Source organism: Haliotis asinina, chromosome 4 (genome assembly GCF_037392515.1).
Source record: "Haliotis asinina isolate JCU_RB_2024 chromosome 4, JCU_Hal_asi_v2, whole genome shotgun sequence".
NCBI lineage: Eukaryota > Metazoa > Mollusca > Gastropoda > Lepetellida > Haliotidae > Haliotis > Haliotis asinina.
Window position 1 is genome coordinate 1,411,159 of NC_090283.1, and position 12,254 is coordinate 1,423,412.

Genomic DNA, 12,254 nt, shown 5'->3' on the forward strand with positions numbered 1-12,254 from the left:
AACCTGGCACTAAGCCAGCAGTGTGCAGCAATGTAACACTAGGCACAGACAGCAGCTGGCCACTTCGGTGCTTTGACCACAATACCGTGACGTCATCAGCAGTGTGACGTTTTGGTGTACATTTGGTGTCGAGCCAGCTGGCGAACCTCGGCTCTGTCTGAGGTCACAGAGTGCAGCGAGATGTAAACAAACATTTTGTTGTTTTCTGTTTCACGATTAATGAGGAAATTATGACACATAATTAAAACAGAACTACATTAGGAGATGCAGGGTTCATATACCAACGACATATCATCAATATTCACAGTCAACAATATCCTTACCTGATTCTGTAAAGTTCCATAAACAACAAAATGTCTGAAAATGTTCTCAAAACGTTTTATTTGTCCTCAAACACAACAAATATTCTCACCGAAATACTGAACTATAAACAACGCGACGACGTGAACGGCATACACCACGTCAGCGTCAGTAGCGACATGGCCCCCATCATTGTCTACATCAACACTACATAACACAACACTGTATACCACGTGACACTAGGAGATCGGACAGTTGACGATGTCCCCAGTCTCTTGCCACGTCGGTTGCTGTCTGCCCGTCGCTATTCCTGGCGTTGACGTCCACCCCGTCCAGAGACAGGACAAACACCACCGTCTCCCTGTCTCCTCCCACACAGGCCACGTGAAGGATGTTGTTACAGTACACGTCCACCAGTGACACATCAGCACCTCGACTCACAAGCAGCTCCACCACATCTCTGTGTCCCCCACGTGCTGCCCACATCACCGGCGTCATCCCGCCTCCAACTCTACTGTTGACGTCAGTCCGACCTGTGTCTAGGATCCGCTTCACCTCTACCAGTTTCCCCTCGAAGCAGGCATTACGGAGGTCGGTGACAGTCCGGGCGTCTCTACTTGCGGGAGTCGGTGTTGCTGTAACACAAAGTAAACTCTGCATACAGGTAGGACATCTTTATCTTACAGCTACATTGCTCACATCTTACACTGATGATACAAAGCTCTTGATATATAATCCATACATGTAGCATGGCTGACGACATACTGTGAGGGAATGACAAGAACTAGTTCATACTTTAACACGTTAGATACTTACATCATTACAATGTTAACTGACAGTTCTAACACAGTCGTGTGAGTATGTGGAGAGTTGTCACCCCACTACAACACACGTGACATTGTCTCCACCCACCTCGTGTATCAGGTCTTGAGGGAGTCAGTGACTTCCGTGCGTCCTTGCTCGTGGCTGTGGAGGCAAACATGAGGGTTAAAATAAACACCAGATTCATTACATTATATTACATTACATTGATTGCATTGTTTCTTAATTGCATTTATCATCGATGATGTTAGATTACAAATATATAACATATATATATCAATGAGGAGAGTGCATAAAATCAATTTCTATAAAGGGGTAACTTTAAAATCCCTGCAGTTCTCCAGTAGATGACACGGGTGTTGTGTTTAGGAAGGACAAAGGTCTCTGACAGATCTGAGAACCTGACACCATGAACACACAGTCCCAGTGAGTGAGTTAATATTTAACGTCACATCGGCAATATCTCAGCCATATCGTGACGAGAACATTCAACAATGAAAAAGGACAGATATGCATTATAAAAACCCGTAAACGAAGGACAGTAATACAACTAGAATATCACAATTTCAATTAAAACTAGCATGGAAAGTTAAAACTATTAGCACTATTTAGACAATGCAATATAAAAACAGACTATAGATCGACAACAACATAAGGTAGATCACCACACTAGGAACCGTGGGGACTTACAGTACCTTTGCTACCTACATGGACCCTAGTTGGATTTACACCATCCCTTCAGCTGCTGACGATTGTACGAAAAGTTAGCCGAAATTAAAATCACATGAATACTACGATTAAAATCCTGGTAGACTTAAATTTACCATGAATGTTTGTGGACTTACGTACCCACTCAGGAGGACAATAATTTTACAATACTTCAACCCCCTTTGACGGTACAGCCACCAACAATTCAAAATAACAATCATTAAAATACATCTATTTACACAACATAATATTCCAATTCCACCAAAAAATCAATTTCTTTTAAATAACCAATAATTAAATGACAACTAACAGTGGTAAAAAGGTCCTTGATACTTTTGACAGTGAAAAATGCATCCCTTGTGATGGAGAATTCAACACAGTCAAGCAGAATATGCTTGACCGTGACTCTCTCATCACAAGGGATACAAAACGGAGGATCCTCACCTTTGGAAAGGTGCGCATGAGTATATCTAGTATGGCCAATACGACATCTGCGTAAAATAACCTCTTCAGATCTGGACTGACAACCCAAGTAGGTGTAACCAATATACGATTTTATTTCATGTAATTTATTTATACCTACTTGGGTGTCCCACTTCTTCTGCATCAGATCACGGATGTAAGTTGTAATGCTAGCTTTATAATCAGAGTATGGAATAAGAAGTGGTGTCACAGATTTGTTGAGTGCTGCCTTGGCAGCAAGATCGGCCATTGCGTTACCGGAAATGCCTACGTGGCTGGGAAACCAACAAAAGACGATGTCGTATTGGCCAGTGGCAAGATTATTACACAGTCCAATAATTTCAATGAAAAGTGGATGTTTAGAAGAAATATATTTAATAGTCTGAAGGCAAGAAAGTCGGAATAAATTGTATATTGTGTACGTTTGGGGTGTCTGTGAATATATTTAAGAGCTGTTAATATGGCGTTAGCTTCTGCTGTAAAAATAGAACTGTTATCTGGTAATCGAGAAGATATTGTTCTGGATCGAATGACAGTGGCACAAGCCACTACACCACCGTCCTTGGACCCATCTGTAAATAAGGATTTATAATTGCTATATTTATGTTTCAATTGATTATATTCTTGTTTATACTGTAATTCATTCGTTTCTGATTTCTTAAATGTGGTCAATGTTAGGTCCACTTGGGGCCTAAATGTCGTTAATGTCAAATTGTGGCCTAATGGTCAACTTGTGGCCTAACTAACTGCCAAGGAGAAGAAAGAAGACGGGAAGGAGCTATTTTTTTCCAACTCAATGCTGGCAGCAGAAATAAGTGGTTTTATTCTTACACCAAGAGGCGGAACAAGAGAAGATTTCTTATTGTATAAATCCTCGTACAGAGGATTGAAAACACAGTTATATGCAGGGTTTGACTCATTTGAACATAGTTTTGTTACATACTGTAAAACTAATTTTATACGTCGCTGCTCAATAGACAGTTCATCAGCCTCGACATACAGGCTGTCAACGGGTGAAGTTCTGAAGGAGCCAAGACAAAGTCTTAGACCCTGATGATGGACTGAATCCAATAGCCTCAAGTTGCTTTTGCAGGCTCCACCATAGACGATGGAGCCATAATCAAGTTTAGAACGGACGAGAGATCGATATAGACGGAGAAGGGTACCTTGATCCCCTCCCCATTTAGAATTTCAAACCACTTTCAACAAGTCAAGTGCTTTCAGGCATTTAGTTTTAAGTGACTTAGTATGTGGTAAAAACGTTTAAGTGTGAGTCAAAAATGAGACCCAAGAACTTAGCTTCCTTTACAACTTTAATTGGCGTGCCATCTAGAGATAGTTCAGGGTTTTTATGTGGTTTATATTTACGACAAAAATGTATACAGTTAGTTTTTTATTTAGAAAATGTAAAGGCGTTTTCAAGACACCATTTATTAATCTTTTTTAAACACAACTGTAGTTGCCGTTCAATAGTATGCCTATTTTTACCACGACAAGAAATATTAAAATCATCCACAAATAACGATCCATCAATTGAATCGTTTAAAACTTTTGATGAACTGTCTATCTTTATACTAAAAAGTGTGATTGACAAAACACTGCCTTGTGGAACACTCTGATCCTGATTGTAATGATCAGACAGGGTAGAACCCACCCGGACTTGAAATTGTCTGTTATTTAAAAATTTGGCTATGAATTCAGGCAAACGACCTTGCAAACCGAAATAATGTATATCTCCCAGAATGCCATACTTCCAGGTTGTGTCATATGCCTTCTCAAGTTCCAAAAAAGATAGACACAGCATGTTGTTTATTAATCAGCGCGTTTTTCACAAATGATTCTAAACGCACTAAGTGGTCGACAGTTCTGTTTTTCCGGAAACCACATCGTATATCTGTGATAAGGTTATTTGTTTCCAAGTACCAAACAAGTCGATTATTTGTCATGCGTTCCATGGTTTTGCAAACACAGCTAGTTAATGAAATCGGACGATAATTGCATGGATCCGTATGATCACGTCCAGGTTTAGGTATTGGTACTACTATAGCATCCAGCCATGAAGAAGGAAATTTCCCGGAAGTCCAAATGTCATCAAAAATTGATAAGAGCGTCTCTAAACAGGATTCTGGTAAGTGTTTCAGTAGTTGATAATGTATGTTATCAGCTCCAGTAGCAGTGTCATGAGCTTGATCAAGAGCAGTATGGAGTTCATGAATAGAAAACGTTTCATTATAATCTTCCCCATTATCAGAATTGAAATTAATAGTTTTCTTTTCTTGTTGTTTTTGATATTGCTGAAATTTAGGTACATAGTTAGAAGAGGAAGAATGTTTATTAAGAGTTTCGCCCAGTTTATTCGCAATATCTGATTTATCAGTAAGTAATTGATCTCCATGTTTAAGATGATGGACACTAGATTTAGTACCTTTACCTTTAATTTTCTGGACCAAGTTCCATACCTTGGACATGGGTGAAGGAGAATTTATTTTGGATACATAATTTTGCCAAGATTGGCATTTGTTCTGTTTAAAAGTACGCCGTGCTTTAGCTTTGAAAATTTTAAATTTATTTAAATTATGCACCATAGGATGGCGACGGAAATAATGTTCTGCTTTTTTCCTAACCTTCCTAACTTGTTTGCACTCATCGTTGAACCATGGTTTTCTTATGTGTGGAACTGCAGAGGACTTTGGTATACACTCATCAGCTATGGAATTCAGTTCATCAGAAAAGCATTGAAGGGAACGTCAAGAAAACGTTCAGGTTTAAGTTATTCAGCACACAGTGTTTCATACAAAGCCCAGTTAGCCTTTTAAAATTTCGTCTTGATGATGGAGGAACATCAGATTGTGTTAGAGCTTTTAATATAGTAGGAAAATGGTCACTTCCACAGAGGTCATCGTGGACTGACCATTCGAATTCATTTAGTAGTTCTGAATTTGTCAATGACAAGTCAAGAGCAGAATAGGTCCCTGTACCAGGGTGTACATATGTGTTGGAACCATCATTATAAATACATAAATCATTGTTAGAACAAAAGTCCTCCAACAATTTGCCTTTCGTGGTTGTAGTTACACTACCCCAGAGTGGGTTGTGTCCATGTAAATCTCCCATTATAATACAGGGCTTCGAGAGTTGGTCATATAGAGCTTGAAGATCACTTTTGGCAAACGTCGAAGATATGCGAACGTGAAATATAGAGCGACCAAAGTGTAAACGCTACATGTAAAGTAATTCTCACAGCAGCAGCCTGCATATTAGTATTTAGTGAAACAGGGCTTTGAATAACGTTTTGTCTGACTAGAACGGATGACACACCAGTGGCTCTATCACCCGGAGGTGAAAAAGAATGATATGCATTAAAATGACGAAGGTCAAATGTATCTGTTTGTTTTAAATATGTCTCTTGGAGACACATCGCTGAAGGTGTAAAATCCTGGACTAATAGCTGTAATTCATGTAAATTAGTCCTCAGTCCTCTACAGTTCCACTGTACAATATTAGTGGAATAAACTATCTTTTGGGGGGATTTATTGGGGATCTACCCCGCACTCTTTTGGAGGGCGACAAGCTATGTGCCATAGAATGGGCGTTTTCAGAAACGTCCATGTCCTCAAGACACCCGTATTTATTGAACAATTGAATTTTGTTCTGTGACCCTTTAGGAGCTCTGCCACTTTGTTGTTTTGGAGCATCAGGCTTTGACTTCGGTTTACCTTTTCCAGCTTGCTGACTATCAGCTGTCGACTGAGACTTTGAGTGTGACTGAGATGATAATTTGTTATCAGAAGAAGACTTTGAAGTACTGGGAAGTGATTCTTCGGTCTGTGATGATATAGCAGGGTACAAAAGCTGTGGAGAATCGCAATTTACCCAAGTCAAAGTAGTTTGGCACCCTGTGGTTGATGTTGTTTTAGAACTAGATCCCGATGATGTTTTTGTTATTGTAGTATAACTTTCTGAAAGTTCAGATCTCTTTACCAGTTTTTTGGCCTCCGAAAAAGAGATATTTTGGGTAAATTTTATTTTATTGATCTCCATTTGCTCTTTCCAAATAGGACACTGTTTAGAAAATGAAGAATGGTTGCCTGAGCAATTGGTGCATTTTTTATAATCACTGTCACAATCTTCTGTTGTGTGTGTCTTCTCACCACAGTGAGCACACACAACAGACAAGTATTTACACAAGTGCAAGTATTTACACCGTGCCCATATTTCTGGCATTTAAAACACCTGAGCGGTTTGGGAATGTACGTATCAACTGGAATGTTACAGTAGCCTGCCTTCACTGATTTGGGTGCATTTGGAGATGAAAAAGTAAACAGGTACGTATTCGTTTTGATGGTTTCATTGTTTCTGCGCGTTGAAAAGCGTTTGACATAGAGCACACCTTGATCCTTCATTTCAGATCCTATATCAAGTTCCGACATATCATCCAACAATCGATCACCATCTCTCGCAATACCTTTACTTGTATTCAAGGTCTTGTGAGCAGAGACCGTGACCGGAATGCCCACGAAATATTTCATGTTCATCAGGTTCGTTGCTTGTTGTTTTTTCCCACATTCAACTAGCAGGGCACCCGAACGCAAGCGTCTAATGTTTTTCACCTCCCCTGCAATACCCTGAATACCCTTGGACACAGCAAAGGGGTTCAGTTTTAACGGTGTCTTGTCAGGTGTCTCAATCACAATGAAACGTGGCCAATATTCAATCGATGCAGATGGTCTCAGGTCAGTATCAACAGGGTCAATATCAAGTGGACGTTTTGTTTTTTTCAGTGGTATTTCGTAGGCCATGGTTAAGGTAATAGGGTTCATCATCCGAGCTCCCCACCCACCACGGAGTATCACAAGGACAATGCTAAAGTAAGCGGGCCTCCAGCTTGCAGCACCAAGGATACCCGGATGATATACTCCAGCAGAAGAATTAAAAGATTAATAATTGTACCAGATTGGCCCATGAGCCACCGCCTTCTGGCATAGGACTCTAGGCAAAATACAGAACAACATATTTCAAATTCAAAAATGTTTTAGATTATAAAGCCAAGTCCAAATTTACAACAATTCCAAATGGTATATGTGCATTGACAAATATAATAATACCCCATGCACAGGGCTTGGCATGACCAGCCGATTGGTCGAACCGGGCCCATTCCACCACCCGTCTAGGCGACGTCAGGGCCAAAGTGGTGTATTGAGCAACAGGAACACGGTTGCAATCTCCTATTGCCCTCAACCACCAGGATCCCTTCCTCCGCCGACACAGGGCCACAACCCACGGCAAACGGGTTGGTGGACCAAATATTCCCCTGGGTCCACTACGGGAGTGTCGGCGAGCTCTTGGCGTTACCCAGCACCCATGACGAGGAGGTTGCTCGCGACGGGTGCCGGTAGATTTAGAATTCTTTTGGAATTGAAAGTGAGGGTTGCAGAGTAAGGGCAAACATATCCCTGTGGCATCTAGGGGGTTAAGCGTGGGATAGCATGATGCTGTGTACCCCACCCCTCCTCAACCCAACCCCCTCAAAGAACAACTTTATAGGTAGATGATAGTTGTCTACCTCAACCCTCCTCAAAACACACACGCCACAGAGAACAGCTTTACAGGTACATATAAAGCTGTGTACCTCACGACTCCTCAACCCAGCACCACAAAGAACAGCCTTATAGGTAGATGATAGTTGTCTACCTCAACCCTCCTCAAAACACACACAACACAGAGAACAGTTCTATAGGTACGTATAAAGCTGTGTAACTCACCACTCCTCACCCCATCCCAGCCCCCACACAGAACAGCTTTGTGGGTAAATGATACTGTACATACCTCACACCAACCCCCACATAGAACAACACTACATATACGTTAAACAAGTTTTTCTCTGGATAATAAAGAATGATCTCGTTTTATGTTATCTTATCTTATAACTTTATTATGGTCTGTCACGAGTTACCTCCCCTTCTCGGTAAAAAGGTTATGATCACTGCTACACCATATACACGCATTTTTCCTGAATGTGTGTTTACACAAGGTACACATATAGTTTGTGTATACATGTAACTGTCGGGCATTGGTCAAACTATTGCACTAGTCTGGTGGTAGAGAAAACGTTAAGGTAGTTAATCTGAGAAGGTGTTATCTCTCTCACTGTTAACGCCCAGAGAAATACGCCTACTTCGACCGGAAAATAGTGGAATCTGGACCAGACAATCGAATGATCAAAAGCATGAGCTTTGATCTCCGCAAATAGGTTAATGATGATATGTATCAACTAAGTCAGCGGGCCTCACATTCCAATCACGTCAGTTGCCCCGAACGATATAGATGGGTTACTGAATATCATTTCTAATCCGGATCTTTAACTTACACCTGAAAGTTTTATTGACGTTTCCGATGCTGTTAAATGCTTTTCTGATGAACTGAATTCCATAGCTGATGAGTGTATACCAAAGTCCTCTGTAGTTCCACACATAAGAAAACCATGGTTCAACGATGAGTGCAAACAAGCTAGGAAGGCAAGGAAAAAAGCAGAACATTATTTCCGTCGCCATCCTATGGTGCATAATTTAAATAAATTTAAGATTTTAAATGCTAAAGCATGGCGTACTTTTAAACAGAACAAATGCCAATCTTGGCAAAATTATGTATCCAAAATTAATTCTCGGACACCTATGTCCAAGGTATGGACCATGGTCCAGAAAATCAAAGGTAAAGGTACTAAATCTAGTGTCCATCATCTTAAACATGGAGATCAATTGCTTACTGATAAATCAGATATTGCTAATAAACTGGGTGAAACCCTTGCTAAACATTCTTCCTCTACAAATTATGTACCAAAATTCCAGCAATACCTAAAACAACAAGAAAAGAAAACTATTAATTTCAATTCTGATAATGGGGAAGATTATAATGAAACGTTTTCTATTCATGAACTCCATACTGCACTTGATCAAGCTCATGATACTGCTACAGGAGCTGATAACATACATTATCAACTCCTGAAACATTTACCAGAATCCTGTCTGGAAACTCTCCTAAATATTTTTGATGGTATTTGGACATCGGGTAACTTTCCTCCTTCATGGCGTGACGCCATAGTAGTACCAATAGCTAAACCTGGACGTGATCATACGGATCCATCCAATTATCGTCCGATTTCATTAACTAGTTGTGTTTGCAAGACCATGGAACGCATGATAAATAATCGACTAGTTTGGTACTTGGAAACAAATAACCTTATAACTGATATACAGTGTGGTTTCCGCAAAAACAGAAGTACTGTTGATCACTTAGTGCGTTTAGAATCATTTGTTAAAAATGCACTAATTAATAAACAACATGCTGTGTCTATCTTTTTTGATCTAGAAAAAGCATATGACACAACCTGGACATATGGTATTTTAAGAGATTTACATGACTTCGGTTTGCGAGGCCGTTTACCTCAATTTATAGCCAACTTTTTAAATGATAGACAGTTTCAAGTCCGCGTGGGTTCTACCCTGTCTGATCATTACAATCAGGATCAGGGTGTTCCACACAGGCAGTATTTTGTCTGTTACACTTTTTAGCATAAAGATAAATAGTTTATCAAAACTTTTAAACGATTCAATTGATGGATCGTTATTTGTGGATGATTTTAATAATTCTTGTCGTGGTAAAAATATGCATACTATTGAACGGCAACTACAGTTGTGTTTAAACAAAATAAATAAATGGTGTCTTGAAAACGGCTTTAAATTTTCTAAATCCAAAACTAATTGTATACATTTCTGCAGAAAATATAAACCACATAAGGACCCTGAACTATCTCTAGATGACACTCCCATCAAAGTTGTAAAGGAAGCCAAGTTCTTTGGACTAATCTTTGACTCCCACTTAACATTTCTACCTCATATTAAGTCCCTTAAAACTAAATGCCTGAAGGCTCTTGACTTGTTGAAAGTTATTTCCAAATCAAAGTGGGGAGGGGATCAAGCAACCCTCTTACATCTATATCGATCACTCGTGCGTTCGAAACTCGATTATGGCTCCATCGTATATGGTGGAGCCTGCAAAAGCAACCTTAAACTTATTGATTCTGTCCACCATGAAGGCTTAAGACTTTGTCTTGGGTCTTTCAGAACTTCACCTATTGATAGTCTGTACGTTGAGGCCGATGAACCATCTCTTACTCAACGTCGTATAAAATTGTCTTTACAATACATTACTAAATTATATTCTAATGAATCTAACCCTGCCTTTAACTGTGTGTTCAATCCCCTTTATGAGGATTTGTATAACAAAAAAATCTTCTCTTGTTCCACCTCTTGGGCACAGAATTAAACCATTTATTTCTTCTGCTGGCATTGAGCTGGAAAGTATATCGCCTTTCCGTCTTCTTTCTTCTCCTCCTTGGCAATTGGTTAGGCCAAATGGCGAAATGGCAATTGGCCAAATGGCAATTGCTTGTGCCACTGTCATTGGATCCAGAACAATATCTTCTAGATTACCAGATAATAGTTCTATTTTTACAGCAGAAGCTAACGCCATATTAACAGCTCTTAAATATATTCAAAGACACCCTAAACGTAAACAATATATAATCTATTCCGATTCTCTTTCTTGCCTTCAGGCTATTAAAAACATTTCTTGCAAACATCCACTTTTAATTGAAATTATTGAATTGTATAATGATCTTGCAACTGGCCAATACGACATCGTCTTCTGTTGGTTACCCAGCCATGTAGGGATCTCTGGTAACACATTGGCTGACCTTGCTGCTAAGGCAGCACTCAACAAATCTGTGACAGCATTGCTTATTCCTTACAGTGATTACAAAGCGAGCATTAGATCTTATATCCGTGATCTGATGCAGAATAAGTGGGACACCCAAGTGGGTATAAATAAGTTACATGAGATGAAACTTTACATTGGTTATACCCACTTGGGTTGTCAGTCCAGATTTGAAGAGGCTATTTTACGACGATGTCGTATTGGCCATACTAAATATACTCAGTCATATCTTTTAAAAGGTGAGGATCCTCCATTTTGTATCCCTTGTGATGAGAGAGTCACGGTCAAGCATATTCTGCTTGACTGTGTTGAATTCTCCATCACAAGGGATAAATATTTCAATGTCAAAACTGTAAAGGATCTTTTTACAAACATTAATTCTCATTTAATTAAAGGTTTCTTAAAAGAAATTGATTTTTTGATTAAATTTTGAATAACATGTTCTGTAAATAGATGTATTTTAATTCTTGGTTGTTTACATTTGTAACTAGAATTGTTAGTGGCTGTACCCTCAAAGGGGGTTGAAGTATTGTAAAATTATTGTCCTCCTGAGAGGGTACGTAAGTCCACAAACAGTGAAAGTAAATTCTAAATTTCCAGGTTTTTAATCGTAGAATAAATGTCTTTTTATTGTATGGCTAGATTTCACAAATTGCTGACGGCTGAGGGAATGATGTAAATTCAGCTAGGGTCCATGCAGGTAGCAAAAGTACTGTAAGTCCCCATTGTCCCTAGTATGGTGATCTACCTTCAGTTGTTAGCAACCTATAGCCCATTTTTACATTGTATTGTCCTGTATAGATAAATTGTTTTAGGTATAGTTACTAGTTTTATATTATAATCTGTGATATCCTAGTTGTTTTACTGTCCTTCGCTGACAGATTTTATAATAGACATATATTTCATTTTAGTATTGAATGTTCTCGTCACGATATGGCTGAGATATTGCCGATGTGACGTTAAATATTAACTCACTCACTCACTCTAAATCTACCACGGATACAAATACACCTCACACTTTTGAATTTTGCGGAAAGTTCCTTGTTTCTTGATACCATCTACTAATATCTCAGACAAAGCTAAAGTGCTTAAAATTACATTTTCAAATAGGCTTCATCGTAAATGTAAAATTTTACACAACATGAAATCGAGATTCACAGCGTTGTTTGCTGCATTTTTTAAGATTTGAA

The 12,254-nt window shown here is 39.2% G+C and overlaps 1 protein-coding gene across 1 annotated transcript in view; it reads right to left on the minus strand.

Annotated features, from left to right (window-relative positions):
• Positions 1 to 364: 364 nt before the first annotated feature.
• LOC137280704 (uncharacterized) overlaps positions 365 to 12,254 on the minus strand; it is a 32,873-nt gene continuing 20,983 nt past the window's right edge. The window contains exons 11-12 of the mRNA XM_067811923.1: positions 1,213 to 1,266; positions 365 to 935 (exon numbers count right to left, since the gene is read on the minus strand). Of these exons, the coding sequence (XP_067668024.1) occupies positions 508 to 935; positions 1,213 to 1,266 (482 nt within the window). The 3' untranslated portion in view covers positions 365 to 507. The remainder of the gene's footprint in view (positions 936 to 1,212; positions 1,267 to 12,254) is intronic.